Genomic DNA, 25,078 nt, shown 5'->3' with positions numbered 1-25,078 from the left:
GAGCCCTTACCGCCACCCCCCCCCCCCCCGAAATGGCCACGCAGCAAGTGCTTCACTTGTCTCATGACCATTTCTTTAAAAAAAGAAAGACCTATCTTTTACCCGCTGCGGTAAAAGAGGGCCTCAGCATGTGTCAAAAACACACGCCAACACCAGTGCAGACCCCCCTTTTTACGAAGCTTGGTAAAATGGTTTCATAATAAGCAGACTCTACTTCTAAATATTAGATATTTTGCCTCATTTCTCTCCCTCACCATCCTTATTTCTCAGGAGATCTTGTTTTACTCATTTATTATTAGCTGTCAGAGGTGCCAGAGAGGGAGGGTCGACATGAGGTCTGCATGGATCAATATTGTTGCACAATGGGGCTGCCATAGCAGAAAGGTTGACTGCTATCAGTATACATTGGTGCTGGTACAAATGGAAAGTTGGGGTCTAGTCCGAACTGATCATTCACAGAATATACTGGTGGGGGTCCAGGATTGAAGTTCGTCTCTGGTTTGGGTTCATGATGCAGGATGACGACTGATTGCTAAAGGAAAAAGAACAATATGGTCAGGTTTATTGTTAACTAGTAAAAAAGGCCCATTTCAGAAACAAATGAAACGGGCGCTAGCAAGGTGATGAGTTTCTGGCATTAATGTTTAAAATGGCATTATTTTCTGAAATGTTTTCCCATGTTTAAAAATATGTTTGTTTTTTTTGCAGTATGTGTAATATGATGTGTAAAAAAGAGCTGTGTGACATTTGCATGTGTTCCGAATTCCACTGTAACACTTTCTTTATTGAGTGGGTTAGGGGAGGGAGTGTGTGTCTGTGTGTGAGACATAGAGATGCTGTGTGTCCTTGACAGTGTGTGTATGAGAGAGTGACAGAGAGGTTATTTTGGATGTCAGAAATCCAGTGAGATGCAGCTGTGGGAGGGGCGTAGGCGTAGACTGGGGGGGCGAGGGGGGGCAATGCCCCCCCAAACGACGATGAGGCGCTGCCGCTCCATTAGTTAAAAAAAAAAAACAACACATGCAGGCACGCGCTCCTCTCCATCTGCTTGGCTTCCCTGCCCTCTCTGTCTGCGTCCCGCCTTCGACGCAGAGAGGGCAGGGAAGCCAAGCGGACGGAGAGGAGCGTGTCCGTCTACCCCTCTCTCTTCCTCCCTCTCTCCGGCGCAGGCAGCAGTCTTTTTCAGTGTTCCTGGCAGCGGTAGCAATGTACACGCTGCCTTCGGCTCTGCCCCAAAGCCTTCTCTTCAAGTTCCTGTTCCTGCATAGGTGGGAACAGGAACTTGAAGAGAAGGCTTCCGGGGCAGACCGAAGGCAGCGTGTACATCGCTACCGCTGCCAGGAACGCTGAAAAAGCTGAAGACTGTTGCCTGCGCCGAAGGGAGGGAGGAAGAGAGGGGGTAAACGGAGTCACGATCTTGGACCTCGGGGGGGGGGGGCAGTAGAAGGAAGATGGATGGAACTGGGAGGGGTGGGGAGCAGAGGGAAGATGGATGTACTGGGAGGGGTGGGGAGCAGAGGGATGGACCAGGAGATGGATGGGATTGGGAGAGGTCAGGCACAGCAGAGGGAAGGAGCAGAAGATGGATGGGATGGAGGGATGGTGAGCAGAGGGAAGGAACAGAAGATGGATGGGACTGGGAGGGGTGGGGAGCAGAGGGAAGGAGCAAGAGATGGTTGGGACTGGGAGGGGTGGGGAGCAGAGGGAAGGAGCAAGAGATGGATGGGACTGGGAGGGTGGGGAGCAGAGGGAAGCCTACTGGAAAGAAGACACTGCATAAAACAGAAGACACTGGGACCAAAGCGAATAGAAAAACTAAATGATCAGACAACAAAGGTAGATAAAAGTATTTTATTCATAATTTATTAATTGAAATGTGTCAGCTTTTTGAAATGTGCATCTGTGATATTTTGCCTGTAAACTTCAATTCCTTCCTCCATATTAGCATATTCATTTGCATATGTTTATATGCAAATGATATGCTAATATGCTCCGCCCATTCTTTGCCCCCCCAAATGAAACAGTCAAACTACGCCTATGGGGAGGGGGGAGTATTTGAGTGAGTCAGCCACTCTCCTTGTACTTGTTCTGTGCTGGCAGCTGTTACGGAGGTGCAGGCCGGGGTCAAGTCCTTGTCAGAAAGGTCTCTGACCTGCTTTGTGTGATGTGTGCTGATGATGATCGTATCTGTGGTGTCGGGACAGAGTGGCTCCTGACACCGTAACTGAGCCTGTGTGCATCAGACTGTGGAACATGTAGGCACGCTTGAGTGTTGAAAAGCAGCAGCAACCACAACAATTAAGAAAGTGTGAAAAAAAATGGACACTGTAGTAATAAAGCCGAGGCAAGAATCACCGAGGCTGTCTGCATGAGACTGCGGAAGATGTAGGCACGCTTGAGTGTTGAAAAGCAGCAGGAAGAACAACAATTTGAAAAGCAGCAGGAAGAACAACAATTAAGAAAGGGGGAAAAAGAAATCTACAGTAGGAATAAAGGCGAGGCCACAAATTTCAGTAGCACATCAGTAGCAAGAGCCTTGTTTTGGTGCAAGGGTTTCTCCAGGAGCAGCGGGGAGTCTGGATCGTGCAGTGTTTTTTAAAGCTGTGCCTGTCTCCCTGCAGGACCTGGCTGGCATCGGAAGCAAGGCATCATGCTGGCCTTTCGCTTCATGTTTGCTCTGTGCAAGCCAGGCTGGAGTGTCAGTGCTGGGTTTCTGCAGGAGCAGCGGGGACTGTGGAGCATGCAGTGTTTTTTCAAGCTGTGCCTGTCTCCCTCCAGGACCCGGCTGGCCTTTCGCTTTGTCTTTGCTGTCTGCAAACCCTCTGCAAGCCAGGCTGGAGTCCCGTGGAGATCGCGTTTCCTAGAGTGTCAGTACTCCGCCCTTGTCGTCATCACGTTGTAACGCAAGGGGGGGCAAACAGTCATGGTGGAAAAAGACAAATTCCGATCTACACCACCATGCAAGAGGAAGTTGCAGCTTCATTTAGAACGTTGGGGTTGCGAATTATGTCCGGAAGGGGCGTGGCTGAGGGCGGGTCTATGAGTGACAGTGAGTGGTGCATGAGTGAGAGTGAGTGTTGCTGACAGCCTAGCCTTCAGTGTTTCCCTCCCACAGAGTCAGCTTCAGAATGTTGCAGGTGAGAATTATTTATATAGATGTGAGTAATATCTCTATCATTGTACAATTTCTTTCTTCTTCTATTCTATTTCATCATAATGTGCCGGTATTCCCTCATCCATTTTCTTCATCACCAGCATAATTCCCACCATATACATGACCATTGTCATGACCATCATCTTTCTACCACTATTTAATTATTTACTTAGCAGATCTTGATGACATGCTTCATTAAAAAATGGAAGCATTACAAATATTAATAAAGCATCATAAAAACCTTTCATCCCAGTCACTCTCACTGACCCAACCCTCCTAACCCACTCAATTCCCACAATTCTAATTCCATCTAACTCAACTCCCCCAATCACCTCCATTAACTAAATGCCCAGTTAAAAAAAACAAAACATGTTTTCACTTTATTCCTGAATGTCATATACTGTAATATCACTCAAAACAAGCTCAACATAAAACCTGATTTAAAAAAACAGAGTTAAATCTTTTCCTGAATGCAAAATAGTGGCATTTAACATGAAGGTCAATAAGTAGAGAGTTCCATAACTTGGGCCTACAGATCACAAATAAGTACAAAGAGTAGGGATACTGAGGTTCTGGTGGGTCCTCTTATAGATTTGTTTAATAAATCTTTGGAGATGGGAGAGGTTCCACAGGATTGGAGAAGATTGGAAGTGATTGATCCCTCTTCACAAAAATGGTGACAGAGAAGAAGCTATAGGCTGGTAAGCCTCACTTCAGTCACAGAAAAAGTAATGGAAGCACTGCTGAAGGAAATAATAATGAATTTCCTGTAATCCAATGGGTTACAAGATTCAAGTCAACATGGTTTTACCAAAGTTAAATTGTGTCAAATGAATCTGATTGAATTCTTTGCCTGGTTGACAAGAGAACTGGATTGAGGACATGTGCTAGATGTAATCTACTTGGATTTCAGAAAAGCCGTTGACACTGTTCCTCATAGGAAGCTCTTGAATAAGCTTGGTGGGCTGAAGTTAAGACTCGAAGTGGTTAACTGGATTAGAAACTGGTTGATAGCTAAGATACCAGAGGATGGTGGTTAATGGAATTCACTTGGAAGAAGGAAAGGTGAGTATTTGAGTGCCTCAAGGATCGATGCTGAGGCCGATTCAATTTATTTGTGAGCAACATTGCCAAAGGGTTAGAAAGTCAGATTTGCCTTTTTGCAGGCGATACCAAGAGTTTCAACAGAATGGACACCCCAGAGGGAGTTTACAACATGAGAAATGATTTAACAGGATAAGAAGAATGGCCTAATGTTTGGCAGTTATAATTTAATGCAAAGAAGTGCAGAGTGATACACTTGGAGAGTAGAAATCCATGGGAGCTGTATGTGCTAGGAGGTAAGAGGCTGATGTGCATAGGCAGGGAGAGGGACCTTGGGGCAGGGGCGTAGCCAGACAACTGATTTTGGGTGGGCCTTGACAAGAAGTGGGTGGGCACCAAGTGTTCTCTCCTCCATCACCACCACCAAAAAAAAAAAAAATCTCAGCTGGCAGGAAAATGCTTCTTTCCACCTTGGCACTCTGAAGTAGGCATGCACTGAAAACTGAGAATGCGTGAGTGTCGGTATCGTGGAGAGTCGCATTTTTGTTACGTCGGCCTTCGTTCTTCTTCTCTGCCTGTCCCGCCCTCGTGTGACGTAACGTCGTCGAGGGCGGGACAGAGGCAGAGAAGAAGAAGGAATGGCGATGTCGGCAGCTCAGCAGAGCTCAGTGCTGCGTTCCCGGACCCTCGCTGTTTCAATAGCGGAGCGAGGGCCCGGCCGGGTGGAAGGTGGGTGGTGACGGCTCGGTGTGGGGGCGCGAACTCAGAGGGGGAGGGGCAGCGGCGAACTCGGCGGTGGGGGCTGGCCTTTCAACCCCCCCTTCCTATAATAGCCCGTTTTTACGGGCTCAAAGTCTAGTACACATATAAATGATTATTTCAGAAGGCCACTGTTCACACATTTCAAAGGATCATGGTGGGTATGTGGTTTGGACATGCCTTGAGTGGGACAAAAATCTCCATGTGCATTCCTCATTTTATAAAGGGGGTTTGTGGCCCTCTTAGAAAGCACTCATGCTCTAAACAAACAGTAGCTAAGCCCTGCACATCAACATCCACAACAAGTAAGACTGTTTTCTGAACTTTTCAACTGTTTATGCTGTTTCAATAGCGGAGCGAGGGCCCGACCGGGTAGAAGGTGGGTGGCGGCGGCGACTCAGGTGGGGGGAGCTTTAGACGGCGGTGTCCCTCCCTCAGCATTAATGCGCAGTACAGACCCTCTGTGTTCCGCCCCCCTTCATCACATATTAACGTGGGGGCGGGGCAGAGAAGGTCTCTACTGCGCATTTGCGAGTGAGTACGGTCACTCGCCGTTTATATGTTTGATATGCTTCTATTTACACACGGATATACTTCTAAAATAACTCTTGTTTCTCAAGCTTGATTTCTGGGCTCAGCATCTCTTTTCTCATGCTTGTCACTATTCTTTTTTCTTTTCCCTGTCTCTCCTAAACATTTCTTCATTTCTTTTCAGTAGTCTGTCCCTTCTCTTTCACTCAGCACTGAATATTTTAACAATATTTTCTCATCTCTTTCTTCCCCTCATCTACTTCTCTCCTTGCTTCCTTCCTCTTTGTCTCCTGTCTTGACTCCTCCTATCTCCTTCCCTTTCCTTATTTTTCCTCATCTTTTTCAGACTCTCTCCTCCATTCCTTATCCCTTTCTTCTTACATTATTCCTTTGGATTCTATCCCCCCCACACCACAAATTTAGTCTTCTCTCTCTCATCCTCAATTCCCAGATCTCCCTATATCCCACTATCCTGGGCCCTCTCTCCTCTCTCTTTACCCAATACCTGGCCAATCCTCCCTTCATCAGCATCCAAGGTACTTCCTTTCTCATTCTCATTTTCCTCAGTTCTCTGTTTTCTTCCATCCATGGTTCAGCTTACTCTGCCTTTGATCCCCGTATGCCTCCAAAAAAAGCTCTCCCCACATTTTCTCTCTCCCTTTCTCATAATCTCTCCACACATTTTCTCTTCTCCATCCCCAGATTCCTTCTCTGCCCACCAACATTATTTCAAAGTCTCCACTCATCCTCCATTCTTCTCCCCAATGTTCACGCAATCCCATGTGATACTCTACCTCTCCACTCAATCTCAGAGTTGCCAAGTTACCTATTCCAGCTTTTACAAGATATATGGCAAAGATAGCAAATTCATAAAGCAAGGAGACAGTTCAGGAAGCCAGACTATTTCAATTCAAATGGGATAGACTCAGGAATTAACTAAAGAAATACTTTTTTACAGGAAGGGTGGTGGGTATGTGGAATGGCCTCCCTGTGGAGGTGATGGAGATGAGGACTGTGTCTGAAAACAGCAAAATGTGAGACAAACACTGCGACAGAGGAAGGGATTGTAGAGCTGAGCAGTAGGTGTGACGGGCAGAGTCAGACCAGAGAAGCTATATGGTCTTTATCTGCTGTTATTTTCTGTGTTTCTGTCTGTCAGACAGGGGCGGGCCCAGCAGGAGAAAGACGCGCCATCGAAGCTGGGTGAAGGCAGGCATCAGGCTTTCTTCTTGCCCGTGCAGCGCCTTCGGACAGAGGAGAGAGGCGCTGCACGGGCCCGGTAAGAGGGAGGGGGGCCCGATGGAGGAGGGGAATGGCGGCGACGACCCCAAAAGGGGGCGGGGCACAGGACGGAGGATGTCGGGAGGCGGAGCTGAGGTGAGAGAGTAGTGAGGAAGGGTGGGGGGCAGGGGTTGCTCGAATTTTGCTTTTTCGGGGTGGGGGGAGCGGCGGAAAGTGGGGAGCAGCGGGGGGGGGGCAAGGCCGTCCGTACAGGACGCTCCTGATGAGCGCCCTTGCCCCCTCCCGACCCTTTTTTTTTATTTTTGTTTTGATTTGGGAGCCATGTGCTTGTGATTTGACTGTGTTTTGACTGTTTGTGGCATGCGCAGAGCAGCTAACATAACGCTTGGCTGCTCTGCGCATGATTTGGGGGGCGATTAACGATGTGTATTGTGATTCTTTGATACATTGTACGTTTCAATACCGATCTCAGCATGTGTGACTTTTTTTTTTGGTGCATTTTTCGTTATTTTAAAATCGTTAGGGACTTTAACGATTTAGATTTTTTTACGTTTGGTTGATGCATCTGCCCCCTAGTTTGTATCTTGAATGTTGCTGAAAGAGGGCATTGTACAGCATTCTGCCAGCTCTGACCTACTGCTAATCTCAGTACCAGGGAGACTCTTTGCCAATGGGGCACAACCTCTGATCTGCAGTTAACTTTAAGTAAAGGTGCTTATTCCAATAAAGGACGTTTTCGGAGAGATTAGTCTTCAGGTGTCAACTGGTGTTCCAAGATTATACAGCAGCAACAAGTCCTAGAGGCCTGCATGTATGCAGGTCCCTGGAGCACTTTTAGTGGGTACCGCAGTGCACTTCAGGCAGGCGGACCCAGGCCCATCCCCCCTACCTGTAACACTTGTGCTGGTAAATGAGAGGCCTCCAAAACCCACTGTACCCACATGTAGGTGCCCCCTTCACCCCTAAGAGCTATGGTAGTGTTGTACATTTGTGGGTAGTGGGGTTTGAGGGAGGGGGGTTGGGGGCTCAGCACCCGTGGTAAGGGAGCTATGCATGTGAGAGCTGTTTTTGAAGTCCACCGCACTGACCTCTAGGGTGGCCAGTTGGTGCCCTGGCATGTCAGGGGGGGGGGGCAGTGTACTATGAATCCTGGCCCCTCCCACAACCAAATGGCTCGGATTAGGACGTTTGTGAGCTGGGCGTTTTTATTTTCCATTATCACTAAAAAAAACAAAAGTCCAGCTCAGAAATGAACAAATCCATGGCATTTGGTCCATACAAACCATATTTTCGAAAAACAAAAAAGACGTCCATTTTTTTCGAAAATACGGTCTGTCCCTCCTCTTCACGTACCCGTTGTCGGACATAGACGCCCATGGAAATAGGTGTTCGCGTTCGATTATGCCCCTCCATGTCTCATCCTGTCATCACAATATAATACAAACAAAACCAATACCATAAACACTCCGGATTACACCTTCCCGGTCTCAGACAGCTTAAAAATTTGGTGAGTCACAATCGATCGAAATCTCTCACTTGAAGATCATGCGAAAAATACTGCAAAAAAAATATTCTACTCAATGTGGAAACTCAAAAGAATTAAACCTTTCTTCCCAAGGGAAGTATTCTGCAGCCTAGTACAATCAATGGTGTTAAGCCATCTAGACTACTGCAATGCCATTTATGCTGGATGTAAAGAACAAATCATTAAGAAGCTTCAAGCCGCTCAAAATACAGCAGCCAGACTCATATTTGGGAAAGCGAAATACGAAAGCGTCAAACCCCTAAGAGAGAAACTACACTGGCTCCCACTAAAAGAACGCATTGCGTTCAAAGTCTGCACCCTGGTCCACAAAATCATTCATGGGGAAGCCCCAACCTATATGTCAGACCTTATAGACTTGCCTATCAGGAATGCAAAAAAAATCAGCATGCACATTCCTCAATCTCCATTACCCTAACTGCAAAGGACTAAAATATAAATCCACATACGTGACCAGTTTCTCATACATCTGCACACGGCTATGGAACACACTACCGAAGGCCATAAAAATAACGCAAGACCTAACTATCTTCCGAAGGCTACTGAAAACAGATCTGTTCAAGAAGGCATACCATAAACATCCATCTTAAATACTAAATAACAAGACTTTACATGACGTGGACACAAATAGAATCTTACCACTTGACTGATTACCTCTCTGTTCCAAATATGCTATGCTACTTGTATGTTACCATGTTACCTCTCATTCCAAGTATGCTAATCCCAGGAATAACATGTATAGAATGTTTGTACGTTTGGGAAGCTTGCCAGGTACCCTTGGCCTGGATTGGCCGCTGTCATGGACAAGATGCTGGGCTCGATGGACTCTTGGTCTTTTCCCAATATGGCATTACTTATGTACTTATGTAAGTCCATAGACCATTATTAAATGGACTTGGGGAAAATCCACTATTTCTGGGATAAACAGTATAAAATGTTTTGTACATTTTTGGGATCTTGCTGGGTATTTGTGACCTGGATTGGCCACTGTTGGAAACAGGATGCTGGGCTCGATGGACCTTTGGTCTTTCCCAGTATGGCAATACTTATTTACTTATTTATTTACTTGTATGTTACCATGCATAGGAGCCAACTTTTCAGAATGATTTGGGGTGCTAAGCCCAGTGGAAATAACCCTTCCCTGGCCACATACAAGGAATTTTCTCAATATTGGGGGTGCTCGAGCACCCACAGCACCCACAGAGTCGGCTCCTATGTTACCATGTATGTAGGTATACCATTATCTGTTCCATGTATGCATTACCTATTGTAATTCTGTTACCCAGAAATGGCAACCGCCATTACGGCAAATGTAAGCCACACTGAGCCTGCAAATTGGTGGGATAATGTGGGATACAAATGCTACAAATAATAATAATAATAATAATAATAATATATTGTTAGATGCTTTATCTGTTGTAGATTTATGCCAGGTACTAGATCAATGTACTCACGTAGCCAGGCACATATTGGATCTTGTGTTTGTGCCATTATATTGTAATTCCACAACTGTGTTGCAGTTTTTGTCTATTGTTTGGACTGATTATTATTTGTTGTTACTAGATATTCCACTTTTACAATCCACTGTGGATGGGAGGCTACAAATACTGTTAGGACAATCAGGCCCAAAGTGGATCCCATGACCTTAATGGCTGCCTGATCTCCACTGTTGGGTGATGTTTCCAATACCCACTGCCACTCAGCAGTGGAATATGTTTGAGGAGGTGAAGAAAATAGAAGTTAGATCTCATTAGAAATCATGTCAGCCAACAGTTTCAGTTAGTGAAGTATGTAGTCCTATATTGTTAAGGGACATGGAGAAACTATCTGTCCCTGCTTTGACAACTATTGTTAATTCAATTCTGAGAAAAGGTGTATTACCAGAAGTGTTGAAAACGGTTACAGTTCATCCTTTAGAAAAAATGTTTCCCTGGGATTTAAGGAAACCTCCAATTTTCGTCCTATTTCTTTATTATCAATAACAGCTAAGCTTCTTGAAAAATCTGTGTATGTACAATTGGATAATTATTTATCTTGACAATCTGTGCTGTATCCATTTTAGTATGGCTTCCACAAGGCCCACAGCACTGAGGCGTTAATAGCTGCCACTGTATGAAGTACATCATGGTCTGGATTATCATACAAATTATATTTTTATTTTTCTTGATATTTCTGCAGTGCTTGATATGTTGACTCATCAGATTTTGCTTTTGTGGTTGCGAGAATGTGGCCTTGTGAGAACCATACTGCAGTGGTTCCAATCATTTCTTGTAGGAAGAACTCAGTTGGTCCATATTGAGGACCGTTTATCTCAGGATCACGTGTTGGAGATTGTGGTGCCCCAGGGTTCCACAGTCTCAGCTATATTGTTCATTCTGTGTCCTCTTTGTGAATTGATGAAGTCATGTGGTACATCCTATCAAATCTGCGCAGATGATATTCAGTTTTTCGTTCCATTAATGTTATCAATGGCTACTACTGTAGCAAAACTACAGGAGGTATTTGAGGGGATACTGGAGTGGATGAATGATAACTCCTTGCAGTTGAATGTGAATAAAACAGAGGTGTTAGTGTCCTCTGACTCTACTCCAGATTACTCCCAACTGTCTCTCTGGCTGGAACTTTCATTGTTCGGAATCTGGGAGTCCTGTTGGACTCATCTTTGTCCTTCAGATCCCAGATCCAGGCAGTGATTAAAAACTTACTTTAAGTTTCAATTATTGAGTAAGTTGAGACCCATGCTATCTAGGGGTGATTTTTGAAAAGGTAAAACAAGCCATGATTTCTAGCACTTTGGATTATTGTAACATTATGTATTTGGGTTTACCTGCTTCTTGTACACAGGCGCTGCAGATAGTACAGAATTCTGCCGCGCATTTGCTGTATGGACTGTCAAATTTGAACATGTGTCAACTTTACTCCAGCAGCTGCCTTGGCTTCCTCTGGTCACAGAGAATTAAATTTAAATTACTGTTGCTAGAAAGGGGATATTAGCGGTATACAAGAATTGATTTGATGTTCAGTGAGTACCAGTGTACTTGCCATGCCAAACTTAAGGCATTTACACCTGAGCATTGCAAGAACTGGTACGTTTTCTGTAGCCAGCCCTTCAGAGTGGAACAAGTTGCTCTTAGCATTGAAATCACAGTAAAATGTTGCATCATTTAAACCAATGCTAAAATGTTATTTTTTAAGCCAAGCTTTTGACCTGACATAATCTGCCTTGCCTCACTGATTCTGCCCCCTTGCTGCACCATGTTTGTTGATTGTATTTTAATTGTATATGTTGCATTGTTACCTGCCTTGGATAAAGGCGGACCATTAATAATACAAATATAAACATAACAGAAATATGATACAGACATTTAAATACTTGAAAGTATTAATATAGAAGCAAATCTTTTTCAGAGAAGGTGAAATGGTAAAACTAGAGGGCATGAATTGAGGTTGCAGATGGTAGACTTAGATGTTAGGAAAATCTTTTCACAGGGAGGGTGGTCAGTGTCTGGAATGCTCTCCTGAGGGAGATGGTGGAGACAAAAATGGTGATGGAATTCAAAAAGGTGTAGGATGAACACAGAGGATGTTAATTAGAAAATGGATGTTATTTAAAAAAAAAAAAAAAAACTTAAATGTCTGCTGATGTATCAAGTGGGGAATAGATGGCAATTGCATTTGTGAAGAACTAAAGCCAGTGCTGGGAAGACTTACTACTACTAATCATTTCCATAGTGCTACTAGACATACACAGTGTTATACACAGGTACTTTCTCTATCCCTAGAGGGCTCACAATCTAAACTTTTGCCCAAGGTCACAGGGAGCTACAATGGGAATTGAACCCAGGTTCCAGGGATCACACCCTGATGCACTAACCATTAGGCTACTCTTCCACTTCGACATAGGTTTGTGTCCTGTATATGACAAAGACAGCTTGGGATGGGCTGGAGAGGACTTCAGTGGCAGCGCCAGTGGTTGCAACATGAGAACAGTGGCAGGTGGACTTGCATAGTCAGGGCCGGTCTGAGGCCGAGGCGACCGAGGCGGCCGCATAGAGCCCTGCGCTTAGGGGGGCCCCGCGCGGCGTGCCTCAGTCAGCCTTGACCTAGTTCCGCCCGCCCGGGGATCGCCGCCGCTCGTCCCAACTGCCCACCCTCTTCTCTCCCCCATGATCAATCCCATTCCTTTTTTTTCTTTTAAATTTACCTCCAGTCCGGCAGCATCAGTGAAAGCGCTCCCAGTAAAAGCGCTTCTCTTCGCTCAGTGACCCGCCTTCTTCTGATGTCAGGACGTCAGAAGAAGGCGGGACACAGAGAAGAGAAGTGCTTTTACTGGGAGCGCTTTCACTGACGCTGCCGGACTGGAGGTAAATTTAAAAGAAAAAAGGAAAGGGATCGATCGTGGGGGAGAGAAGAGGGCGGGCAGGGGAAAGAGGCGGGACATGGATGGGATGGCAGCCAGGGCTCAGGGAGAGAGGGGAATTGCTGGATATGGGTGAATGGAGGGGAGAGAGGAACAGATGGGAGGGCAGGGCCCAGGGAGAGGAGAAATTGCTGGAAATAGAGGGGAAGGGAGAGGGGAGAATTACTGGATGTGGATGGAGGAGGGAAGGGCAGAGAGGGCCAAGAATGGACTTGGATGGGATGGCAGGGCCCATGAAGAGGAGAAATTGCTGGAAATGGAGGGGAAGGGAGAGGGGAGAATTACTGGATGTGGATGGAGGAGGGAAGGGCAGAGAGGGCCAAGGATGGACTTGGATGGGATGGCAGGGCCCATGGAGAGGAGAAATTGCTGGAAATGGAGGGGAGGGGAGAGAGGAGAATTGCTGGATGTGGATGGAGGAGGGAAGGGCAGAGAGGGCCAAGGATGGACTTGGATGGGATGGCAGTGCTCAGGGAGAGGAGAAATTGCTGGAAATGGAGGGGAGGGGAGAGGGGAGAATTGCTGGATGTGGATGGAGGAGGGTAGGGCAGAGAGGGCCAAGGATGGACTTGGATGGGATGGCAGGGCCCAGGAAGAGGAGAAATTGCTGGAAATGGAGGAGAGGGGAGAATTGCTGGATGTGGATGGAGGAGGGAAGGGCAGAGAGGGCCAAGGATGGACTTGGATGGGATGGCAGGGCCCAGGGAGAGGAGAAATTGCTGGAAATGGAGTGGAGGGGAATATTGCTGGATGTGGATGGAGGAGGGAAGGGCAGAGAGGGCCAAGGATGGACTTGGATGGGATGGCAGGGCCCAGGGAGAGGAGAAATTGCTGGAAATGGAGTGGAGGGGAGAGAGGAGAAATGCTGGATGTGGATGGAGGGGAAATTGTTGAATTTAAGGGCTGGATCGGAACAATTTGAAGGCAGATGCTGTAACTGGAGAAAGGATAGGGACAGGGGGCTACAGATGGTAGACAGAACACGTAAGGACACAGGAGGATGGTGGACATGGTGAGAGAAAAAATATCAAACGGAAAGAAGACACTGCATAAAACAGAAGACACTGGGACCAAAGCGAATAGAAAAACTAAATGATCAGAAACCAAGGTAGAAAAAAAGTATTTTATTCAGAATTTATTAATTGGAATATGTCAGCTTTTAGAAATGTGCATCTGTGATATTTTGCATGTAAGTTTCAATTTTTCTAGTATTGCTGCATGCAGAGTCTGACTTCTTGAGGTAACTTTCCATTCAGTATTTTGCCTTCATACAGTGGGGGAAATAAGTATTTGATCCCTTGCTGATTTTGTAAGTGTGCCCACTGACAAAGACATGAGCAGCCCATAATTGAAGGGTAGGTTATTGGTAACAGTGAGAGATAGCACATCACAAATTAAATCCGGAAAATCATATTGTGGAAAGTATATGAATTTATTTGCATTCTGCAGAGGGAAATAAGTATTTAATCCCTCTGGCAAACAAGACCTAATACTTGGTGGCAAAACCCTTGTTGGCAAGCACAGCGGTCAGACGTCTTCTGTAGTTGATGATGAGGTTTGCACACGTCAGGAGGAATTTTGGTCCACTCCTCTTTGCAGATCATCTCTAAATCATTAAGAGTTCTGGGCTGTCGCTTGGCAACTCGCAGCTTCAGCTCCCTCCATAAGTTTTCAATGGGATTAAGGTCTGGTGACTGGCTAGGCCACTCCATGACCCTAATGTGCTTCTTCCTGAGCCACTCCTTTGTTGCCTTGGCTGTATGTTTTGGGTCATTGTCGTGCTGGAAGACCCAGCCACGACCCATTTTTAAGGCCCTGGCGGAGGGAAGGAGGTTGTCACTCAGAATTGTACGGTACATGGCCCCATCCATTCTCCCATTGATGCGGTGAAGTAGTCCTGTGCCCTTAGCAGAGAAACACCCCCAAAACATAACATTTCCACCTTCATGCTTGACAGTGGGGACGGTGTTCTTTGGGTCATAGGCAGCATTTCTCTTCCTCCAAACACGGCGAGTTGAGTTCATGCCAAAGAGCTCAATTTTTGTCTCATCTGACCACAGCACCTTCTCCCAATCACTCTCGGCATCATCCAGGTGTTCACTGGCAAACTTCAGACGGGCCGTCACATGTGCCTTCCGGAGCAGGGGGACCTTGCGGGCACTGCAGGATTGCAATCCGTTATGTCGTAATGTGTTACCAATGGTTTTCGTGGTGACAGTGGTCCCAGCTGCCTTGAGATCATTGACAAGTTCCCCCCTTGTAGTTGTAGGCTGATTTCTAACCTTCCTCATGATCAAGGATACCCCACGAGGTGAGATTTTGCGTGGAGCCCCAGATCTTTGTCGATTGACAGTCATTTTGTACTTCTTCCATTTTCTTACTATGGCACCAACAGTTGTCTCCTTCTCGCCCAGCGTCTTACTGATGGTTTTGTAGCCCATTCCAGCCTTGTGCAGGTGTATGATCTTGTCCCTGACATCCTTAGACAGCTCCTTGCTCTTGGCCATTTTGTAGAGGTTAGAGTCTGACTGATTCACTGAGTCTGTGGACAGGTGTCTTTCATACAGGTGACCATTGCCGACAGCTGTCTGTCATGCAGGTAACGAGTTGATTTGGAGCATCTACCTGGTCTGTAGGGGCCAGATCTCTTACTGGTTGGTGGGGGATCAAATACTTATTTCCCTCTGCAGAATGCAAATAAATTCATATACTTTCCACAATGTGATTTTCCGGATTTAATTTGTGATGTGCTATCTCTCACTGTTACCAATAACCTACCCTTCAATTATGGGCTGCTCATGTCTTTGTCAGTGGGCACACTTACAAAATCAGCAAGGGATCAAATACTTATTTCCCCCACTGTATTTGTTGTGTCATGTGTTTTTCATGTGTGATCAAGGTACAGTTTCCTGCTAGCGTGTAGTATTTGCAGCCCTTTTTTTTTTTTTTTCACAAGGTAGTGTATTGGAGCCTGGTGTAATTACAGTTCTGCCTTTCCATGCATAAGGTTGTAGCTCGTCCTGTCCTTGGAATTAGTGTTGTTATGGTTTGGTAAGGTTCTGACTGTGTTTTTGCACAAGTTTGTGTATAGTGTTTTGCAGTGGAGAGATTGTGTGTCCGCACCTCTGACCCCCCGGGGTTATGAGAATTGGAACTACTAATTGTGGACTTGAACTGAATAATTTCTTGGGAGGGGGGGGGGGGGTTTCATGATAGCATTGTGCTTATTATTTCAATCAATTTTTCTGTACAAGTTTAGCTTCATTTGTCTTTATTTGAAATTTCATAAATAAAAAATGTTCTAAAAATTGAATAATCTTATAAATGGGTGGGGCGTGGGGTGGGGCTAGTATAGGGGAGGGGCTAGGATGGGGCCCCACCAAATTGGTCTGCATAGGGCCCTGCACTTGCTAAGACTGGCCCTGTGTATAGTCATAACATAAGAGCATAAGAGTACCCATACTGGGTCAGATCAATGGTCCATCTAGCCCAGTATCCTGTTTTCTAAACAGTGGCCAAGCCAGGTCACAAGTACCTGGCAGAAACCCAAATTGTGGCAGCATTCCATGCTACAAATCTTAGGGCAAGTAGTTGCTTCCCCATTTCTGTCTTAATAGCAGACATGTACTTTTCCTCCATGAACTTGTCCAAACCTTTTTTAAACCCAGATATGCTAACCACTGTTACCAAATCTTCGGGCAAAGAGTTCCAGAGATTAGCTATTCATTGAGTGAAAAAATATTTCCTCCTATTTGTTTTAAAAGTATTTCCATGTCCTTGAGTGTCTATGTCTTGTCTATGACAAGATGGATTCAGATAGGCTTGTGAGGGCTTCAACGGCAGCTCATGTGGTTAGAACGAAAGGACAGTGCCAGGCAGACTTCTATGGTCTACGACCCAGAGTACCAAAAAAAAGAAAAAGATCAAGTATCTTATACCACATCCATTATTGGATTAATTGATAATGTGTGTGACTGTTGGGCAGAGTGGATAGGTCATTCAGGACTTTATCTGCCATCATCAGCTATACTACTGTGTTTAAATTGGGATTTGAAACTGGGTTCCTTGGGTCTTTTGGGTTAGAGTCCACTGCACTAACCACTAGGCTACTCCTCATATTTGTTACTAGTTTTAGAAAAAAATAAAGAAGTCACTCTAGCAGATGGTGTATTTGAGCCAAGAAGCAGATTTGTAGTCTGAGGACTACAGTGTATAATAGTGGTTTAATCAGAGATAATTAGTTTGTTATAATTACCATATTGTTGTTGGGCTTGTAGCATATAGCTGCACAACTAAACACGCAGGTTGATTTTGAAATGCAGAACTCCAGGAGCATCAGAACCAGGAGAACACCTTCAATTCCATTCATGGCACTCTATGAAGAAAATAAGAGGGGGGGGGGGGGGGGGGGGGAGAGAACAGCATTTGTTTAATTTCTATACATTTTTATTTTTATTTATTGGGACTTATTAGTCACCTTTATGAAGAGATTCACCCAAGGCACTGTTCAACATGGATAGCTTGACATAAACAACTTAATTGTGGAGGAGTGGCCTAGTGGTTAGGGTGGTGGACTTTGGTCCTGAGGAACTGAGTTTGATTCCCGGCACAGGCAGCTCCTTGTGACTCTGGGCAAGCCACTTAACCCTCTATTGCCTGCCGCATTGAGCCTACCATGAGTGGGAAAGCGCGGGGTACAAATGTAATAAAAATAAACAGCATAACAATAATTAAATGTCAGCATAAAATACAACCAATTAGGTAAGCTCGGAGGTATGTAAATTCAATCCTAGTAAATAGCAATGACATGATACAGTATCAGAAATATAGTATAGTAAACCATTCATATAACAGAAATATGATAAATGTCAGCAGAGTGCAATGATATATCATAGTATGCTGTATCATTTACTATACCATCACTTATTGCATTGCAAATCAGAACAGTTTACACATCTAAAAAATACAATAACAAATTTAAACTATGCAAGAACATTCAAATAACATAGACATGCATAGATGTGATACTCATAAGCCTTTACAATACAGTGAACCATCTTAATAGGCAACCAGGGAGGTGGGAGAGGGGGGTGAAACAAGTGCAGTTCAGATTGATATTGACAAGATGGGCAGGACAAAGTTATTAGAAATTAGAACAGGTACAAAGAGAGGTGATGAAAATGATGAAGGGGATAGATTTCATCTCATACAAGGACAGGCTTAGGTGGTTGGGGCTCTTCAGCTTGGAGAAGAGATGGCTGAGGAGCTATATGACAGAGGTCTGTAGGAATGCGGCTGGTACCAGTAATTCACCACAAAGTGTGGTAGAATAGGGATGTGGATACAGAAATTAGTATGCACTATGGAATAATGATAAAGACCATATCTAGCCAGCTTACCAAGTTTTAACCCTCTGGAGATACAGTGTACTGATAATCTATAAAAATGCGCATAACTAATGATAAAAGGAAAAGGTTTTATTTACAAGAATTAAGCATAAACAAGAATGAAAATGGAAGTAACCAGGATTTAAAAGTTATGTATAAGTACAAAACAAAAAATGTAGAATAAAAGTCTAAAACAAAAATCACATGCTGACATTCTGCTTTCTACTGTGTAGATATACTACTACTACTACTATTTAGCATTTCTATAGTGCTACAAAGCATACGCAGCGCTTCACAAACATAGAAGAAAGACAGTCCCTGCTCAAAGAGCTTACAATCTAATAGACAAAAATAAAGCAAGCAAATCAATTAATGTGGGGGAGTGGTTACAAGTCAAAAGCAATGTTAAAGAGGTGGGCTTTCAATCTAGATTTAAAAATGGTCAAGGATGGGGCAGTAATATTCCAGTAAGATGTGTAAATAAAAAACTTAAAGCAAGATGGTCAATATATTGTATATAGATATGCTGCCTTCTACTGTGTAACCCCTTCCCTATGGAATTCCCTCCCGGCAGGCCTCTGCCTAGAGATTGGATTCCCCAAACTCAAGGCAGCCTTAAAACTCACCTCTTCAAGTTAACATTTGGTGATGTTCAATGATCATTCTTTTGTGCTGGGTGGCAGCAAGCCCTGACTTAGTGCAACTGTGTATGTTAGGTGGTGACTGTGCCCCTACTATATTACTTGTTGTATTTCCTTTTTTGTTTTTCTTTTTATTGAAAGAGTTTTAATTATACAACTAGAATAAACAAAGAAATAAAAAGCAAAATGAATTAACAGTGGCTTCACTAGAAATATTGGTACATAAGGTCATTACTCTTCAAACATTTTCAGTAAGCACTATGGATATAAACATTTAGCTGTTGTTTTAAGAATCTAGACAAAAGGAATCTAACCAAGCCCAGAGTTTTCAAGTTGAGTTAACACTGAGATGTTTATGGGCTAGGAGGGTTTCGTATTTTCTTACTACACATATATAACTCCACCATTCATTGAAACATAAATTTGAATTATTTTTCCAATTAGCGACAATAAGATGCAAAGCAACAGCTAACAATATATTAAACAATTTCTTATCTGGGTCAGAGAGAACAATGTCAGGATGAGATGCTTGTAAAACAATAGAACATGGTAAATGGAGGTCAGAACGTATGGCAAACCAATTACCCACTCACAAGCATACAGTGAGTTATCATCAGTTGGTAGTGAGATATAATGATATTTATAATAGTAAATATCTTGAATACATAAGAAATTATTTCTTAAAGGAGTCCAGAAAAGTGTTTAAAAGCTCCAGGTCATCAAAACTTTGAGTCGTGTTGTGCACAGTCACACGCATATGCGCTGGGTAGAAAAGACCGAATTGCGCTCCCAAGTGTTTTCAGGCGGTCTCTGAATGTTAGAAAAGCCTTCCTTCTTTGCACTGTAGTTTTGTTGAGATCTGGAAATATGGAGATTTTTGAACCATCAAAGACAAGAGGAGCCTTTATTTTAGATTTTTGCAATATGGTTAATGCTGTTGGATAACGTAAAAATTTAATAACCATGGGTGTTGGAAATTTTTGATTTACAGGTTTAAAAAGATGGCGTTATATGCACCCGTTCAATTTCAAGCCATTGATCAGAGTTAAGATCAAGTATCTTCAGCAGAAGAGTTGTTAAAAATTCACAAGGATGTAACCCTTCTGATCCCTCCGGTAATCTGATAAAATGAACATTATTCCTTCTGGACCTGTTATTTAGATCTTCTATTTTTATTTCAGAAAATCAATTTCCTTTGTTTTCCTTTGCAAGTTATTAATCAGGTTTTCATGTACCTCCGATTTAAGTTCCAGTGCTGATGTGCGGGCTTCAGTAGTAGCGATATTTGCTTCAATTTCTGAGATTTCTTCTTTAATATCAGATAAAGAAACCTGAATATCTTGTAAGAGACCTTTAATAGAGAGAAGTTCACCCATAATAGCATGTAGTGATATCTCCGGGGCAGGTTCCATCGCCATCTTAGTAGATCGAAGATCTTGTTTATGTCTCTTGGAGGCTGGAAGAGGCGTTGTTATTGGGTCTATTTTTTAATTTCATCTAGCCATAACAACAGATGTATTATATATATTAGAGTCCCACAATAAGGATTTCCAAAACTGATGGTAAACTCGAGATTCTATCTTTGAAAACAGGAGCCACAGAATCAGGCTGCCATGTTGCTCGAGGCTCACCAGCGCCCTCTACTTGTTGTGTTTCTGATTGCTTAATACTTTCCTTGGCTCTTCTCTGTCCTATCTGTTATTGGAGGTCCTTTCTATATTCTAAAAATGTGTTTTGTAATCCCTATTTGTTTTTGAATAGTGGTATATCAAATAAACTTAAACTATAATCATAACCCTGGGATTGGTAGCATGGAATGTTTCTGCTAATTGAGTTTCTGCCAGGTACTTGTGATCTGGATTGGCCACTGTTGGAAGCAGGATACTGGACTAGATGGTCCATTGGTTTGACCTTGTTTGGCTATTCTTATGTTCTTTTGTAACTATAACATTATATACAAGAATGAACACTTATCAGAGATTAGTTGGAATAAACACACTCTAACTGAGACGCAAAATCAGTGCCACCTGTTTGTTACCCATGAGTGAAAGTGACCACAGAACTTGGCTTCTACAACCTGGGTCGCATCAGTGATGCAACTCTTTCCTACACTTGGAACAACTGGAACAGGTGGCCATCACAGGCAGTGCATTCACCTGAATGCATTGCCTGTGACGGCCACCTGTTCCAATGATCGATGAGTTGATCAGATAAGATGAAAGCTGTGATGTAGATATTGCCCTTTTATATCATTTTGATATCAGCAAGGTCTCTAATAATCTTGATAGCTGGTTGGTTGTGCTTTTTATGTTATGGCTTGAAAAGCCACAGGAATGTCTTTTGATGTCATTCTGGATGCTTTTCCCAGAATTGTAACCCAACAAGTAAGAAGTGGGCTAGAAATGTTTTAAATAAATAAAATAAATACATTTTGGACTCCAAGGAGACGGGGGTTAATATGACTTTCACTTGACTTTCAAATTGCTTACATTTTTTTGTCTTGCATCAGTCAAGTAACAGAGTCACTGGTTCTTTCTTCAGAAAGGGCAAGTCTTAATTATAGCCAATGTATTGGAGCACCAAGCACTGGAGATTTTGTGACAAATCAGCTGTACCAAAAGTATGGCATGGTCAGTCTCCGTAATACAGTTGTTATCTTATGGCAGCTGCTTTTACCCCCGCAGTCTACAAAATCTTGATTGGAATGGAAAATGGGTAAATGGTTATTCATTCTTTATTCTTTCAAAAAGTACAGACTAGGAGACACACCATGGTAACTTTTGAAGCATATAGGAGATTTTTTTTCACTCAACAAATATTTGATGCAGGAAGATATGGTGAAATCAATTTGCATAGCAGATTTTAAAAAGGGTTTAGTCAAGTTCCATAAACTCATATTAAGGAAGATCTGGGGAAAGCCGTGGTTTAATATCTTGCTGCTTCTTGGGATTCTACCAGGTACTTGTGACCTGGACTGGCCACTGTTAGAAACAGGAAACTGGGCTAGGTGGACATTCGATCTGACTCAGGCATTGGGAGAAATAAATGGGTGACCGAATTGAAGGAAAATTATACGAATAAGGTATTTTGAACTGATCTTAGTTACAAAGTATGTGTTAAGCTCATCTAGATGGAGAGTTACTGGACAGTCATTCAAACATTCAAATCACCTTTGAAATCCTTCCTTTTCTCTGCGGCCTTTTCCTCTGCCCAATAGACTTTTCTCCTCCCTCCCCCCCCCCCCCCCTCAGTCTCAGAAAGAGTTTACTTTTTATTGTTGTAAACTGCTTAGTCACATGTATAGGCTCAATTCACTGTATATCAAGTGTCTGGAAATAAAGGCTTGGGAGATGAGCCAGGTTTCACCATGGCTTATGCAAATCGGATTCACAATACTGTAATTTAAGCTATAGGGCTAGATGTATATGTATTCTCTGCCAATTGCACTACTATTCTGGAAAGCCAATTGAGCCTACTTTTTATTATAGAATAAACTTAACACAAAGCCTATAGTAGGTATCCTGTTATAAAATTACTCTGTTTGGGGGTGACTCTATAAGGAGCTACTCATTTCTGGGTGGCAGGTACATGTGTAAATGCTGGTTTCCTGTCACATTACTGCATAAATGACTATTTTTGGCTAAGTGGTATTCTATAAGAAAATGCAAAGATGTGATCGGTGGAGTTTAGGTGGACGGTGGGTAGGGGTGCAGATTTGCACATGTAGATTATAATCTATGTGCATTCTTTTTGAATTTTAGATGCATAAATTTATACCCACTCTAGTTGTGCTTAAAATATGAGCAAGTTCTTGGCCCCTTACGTTAGGCTCAAAATAGGTGCATTCTTGGTACCAAAATCTATATTACAAGTCTATTTATTCTAAATAAGGATGCTGAAATGTGAAAAGTCATCAGCATCATATTTTATCTTATAATTGATTAATAATAATAATAATAATAATAATAATTAGTACAGGGTCATTTTTCAGTAACATGTCAGCTGACAAAATGCACATGTCCTTTTGAGCTCACACATATCAACTTGATCTTAAAATGCAAACTATCCCTGGAGTTTTTGTTTCTGGTGATCATGTGCCCCAAAAGAATGTCTGTGCACGTTTTGTCCTCTCCAAGCAGTTAGCTCATGGGAACTATTACCACACACTGGAATAACACTGCACACTGATTTATACACTAACTGCATACAGCCTTATGGAGCAGGAAATGAGTAGTGCAAGGTACTTGATCATGTGCTGTCGCTGGTGCAAATAGAGTGGGTACACTTACCACCCCCTAAATAAAAGATGGTTAGTGCATCTGCACTCTTCTTACACTTACTGCATGGTGAAGCGTTTCATACTGTGGTAATTTTATGGGAACATGCTGGGAACACCCCCAACAGTCACCACACAGGCTTTGAACTTAGGGGGTAATTCTATAATGGAGGACACCAACATTTAAGTGCCAATAAACATGTGATAGATCTGCAAATCTATCTCCTACGTATTCATTGTATCCCTAAATGAGAGCCCGCTATTTCAGTCTAGTTACAAATGTCTCATAGGTCCCTATAAAAAGTAACTACATATATTCCTGATATAGAATCTTTACTAATATCGAAAAATCACCACCAATTCAGAGACATCTGTCATTAGTTAGACCAGAAATAGGCAATTATGGTCCTTGAGAGCCCCAGGCAGGTCCAGTTTTCAGGATATCCTCAATGAATATGTAGGACCCTATGAGGGGCATAATTGAACAAAAACGTCTATCTCCATGGGCGTTTATCTCCGAGAACGGGTCCGTGAAGAGGCGGACCAAACCGTATTTTCGAAAAAAATGGACGTCCATGTTTTATTCGACAATTTGTGAGCTGGGCGTTTTTGTTTTTCAGTGATAATAGAAAATGAAAGCGCCCAGCTCAAAAACGAATAAATCCAAGGCATTTGTTCGTGGGAGGGGCCAGGAGTCGTAATGCACTGGTCCCCCTCACATGCCAGGACACCAACCGGGCACCCTAGGGGGCACTTTTACAAAAAAAAAAAAAAAAAAGGTAAAAGAGCTCCCAGGTGCATAGCACCCTTCCCTTGGGTGTTGAGCCCCCCAAATCCCCCTCAAGACCCACCACCCACAAGTCTACACCATTACTATAGCCCTAAGGGGTGAAGGGGGGCACCTACATGTGGGTACAGTGGGTTTGGGGGGCGGTTTGGAGGGCTCCCATTTACCAGCACAAGTGTAACAGGTGGGGGGGGATGGGCCTGGGTCCACCTGCCTGAAGTCCACTGCACCCCCTAACAACTGCTCCAGTGACCTGCATACTGTTGCCAGGGAGGTGGGTATGACATTTGAGGGTGAAAATAAAAAGTTGTGAAACGGCATATTTTGTGGTGGGAGGGGGTTTGTGACCACTGGGGGAGTCAGGGGAGGTCATCCCCGATTCCCTCCAGTGGTCATCTGGTCATTTAGGGCACTTTTTGGGGCCTTATTCGTGGAAAAACAGGGTCCAGGAAAAGTGTCCTAAATTCTCGCTAAAAATGCATATTTTTCTTCCATTATCGGCGAAAGGCGCCCATCTCTGATCGCCCGATAACCACGCCCCAGTTCCGCCTTCACCACGCCTTCGACACGCCCCATCAACTTTGTCCGCATCCGCGACGGAGTGCAGTTGAAAACGTCCAAATTCGGCTTTCGATTATACCGCTTTATTCGTTTTTGTGAGATAAACGTCTATCTCCCGATTTGGGTCGCAATATAGGCGTTTTTCTTTTTCAATTATAAGCTGGTATATAAAGTAACTACATATATTCCTCATATAGAATCTTTACTAATATCGAAAAATCTTTATAAAACTTGTAATTATAACTTACCAGGTTCTTCTAGTCCTTAATATCTCATTCACACATTCTCTCATAACCTAATACACTCATACTCCAAACCATATAAATTACAATAACACTCTTTCCCTTGAAGAGATACAAAGATAACAGAGATAGCATATGCATATAACACCTCTTATCATTACAAAAATATCTGGCTACAAATTACACCATCCCTTATGTACTTGTCTGTTTTCCTGAGTCCACTCTGATACAGAGTCAGGTGAATTTTCGAAGAGAAGGGTGCCCATCTTCCGACACAAATCGGGGGATGGGTGTCCTTCTCGCAAGGTCGGTCAAATCAGCATAATCAAAAGCCAATTTTGGGTGCCCTCAACTGCTTTCCGTTGCGGGGACGACCAAAGTTCACGGGGGCGTGTCAGCAGTGTAGCATAGGCGGGACTGGGGCGTGCTTAGGAGATGGGCGTCCTCGGCAGATAATGGAAAAAAGAAGGGCGTCCCTAACGAACACTTGG

General features: G+C 43.6%; 1 protein-coding gene across 4 annotated transcripts in view; it reads right to left on the bottom strand.

Annotated features, from left to right (window-relative positions):
* Positions 1 to 123: 123 nt before the first annotated feature.
* The window catches only part of LOC115460506 (membrane-spanning 4-domains subfamily A member 4A-like), a 61,563-nt gene continuing 36,608 nt past the window's right edge, over positions 124 to 25,078 (bottom strand). For all 4 annotated transcript variants that reach the window (XM_030190273.1, XM_030190271.1, XM_030190272.1 and 1 more), the window contains exons 6-7: positions 16,949 to 17,068; positions 124 to 532 (exon numbers count right to left, since the gene is read on the bottom strand). In XM_030190273.1, coding sequence (XP_030046133.1) covers positions 347 to 532; positions 16,949 to 17,068 — 306 coding nt within the window. In that variant the 3' untranslated portion in view covers positions 124 to 346. The remainder of the gene's footprint in view (positions 533 to 16,948; positions 17,069 to 25,078) is intronic.

Source organism: Microcaecilia unicolor, chromosome 1 (genome assembly GCF_901765095.1).
Source record: "Microcaecilia unicolor chromosome 1, aMicUni1.1, whole genome shotgun sequence".
Taxonomy (NCBI): Eukaryota; Metazoa; Chordata; class Amphibia; order Gymnophiona; family Siphonopidae; genus Microcaecilia; species Microcaecilia unicolor.
Note: the sequence above shows the minus strand (reverse complement) of the source record. Positions and strands in the feature narration are given on the sequence as shown.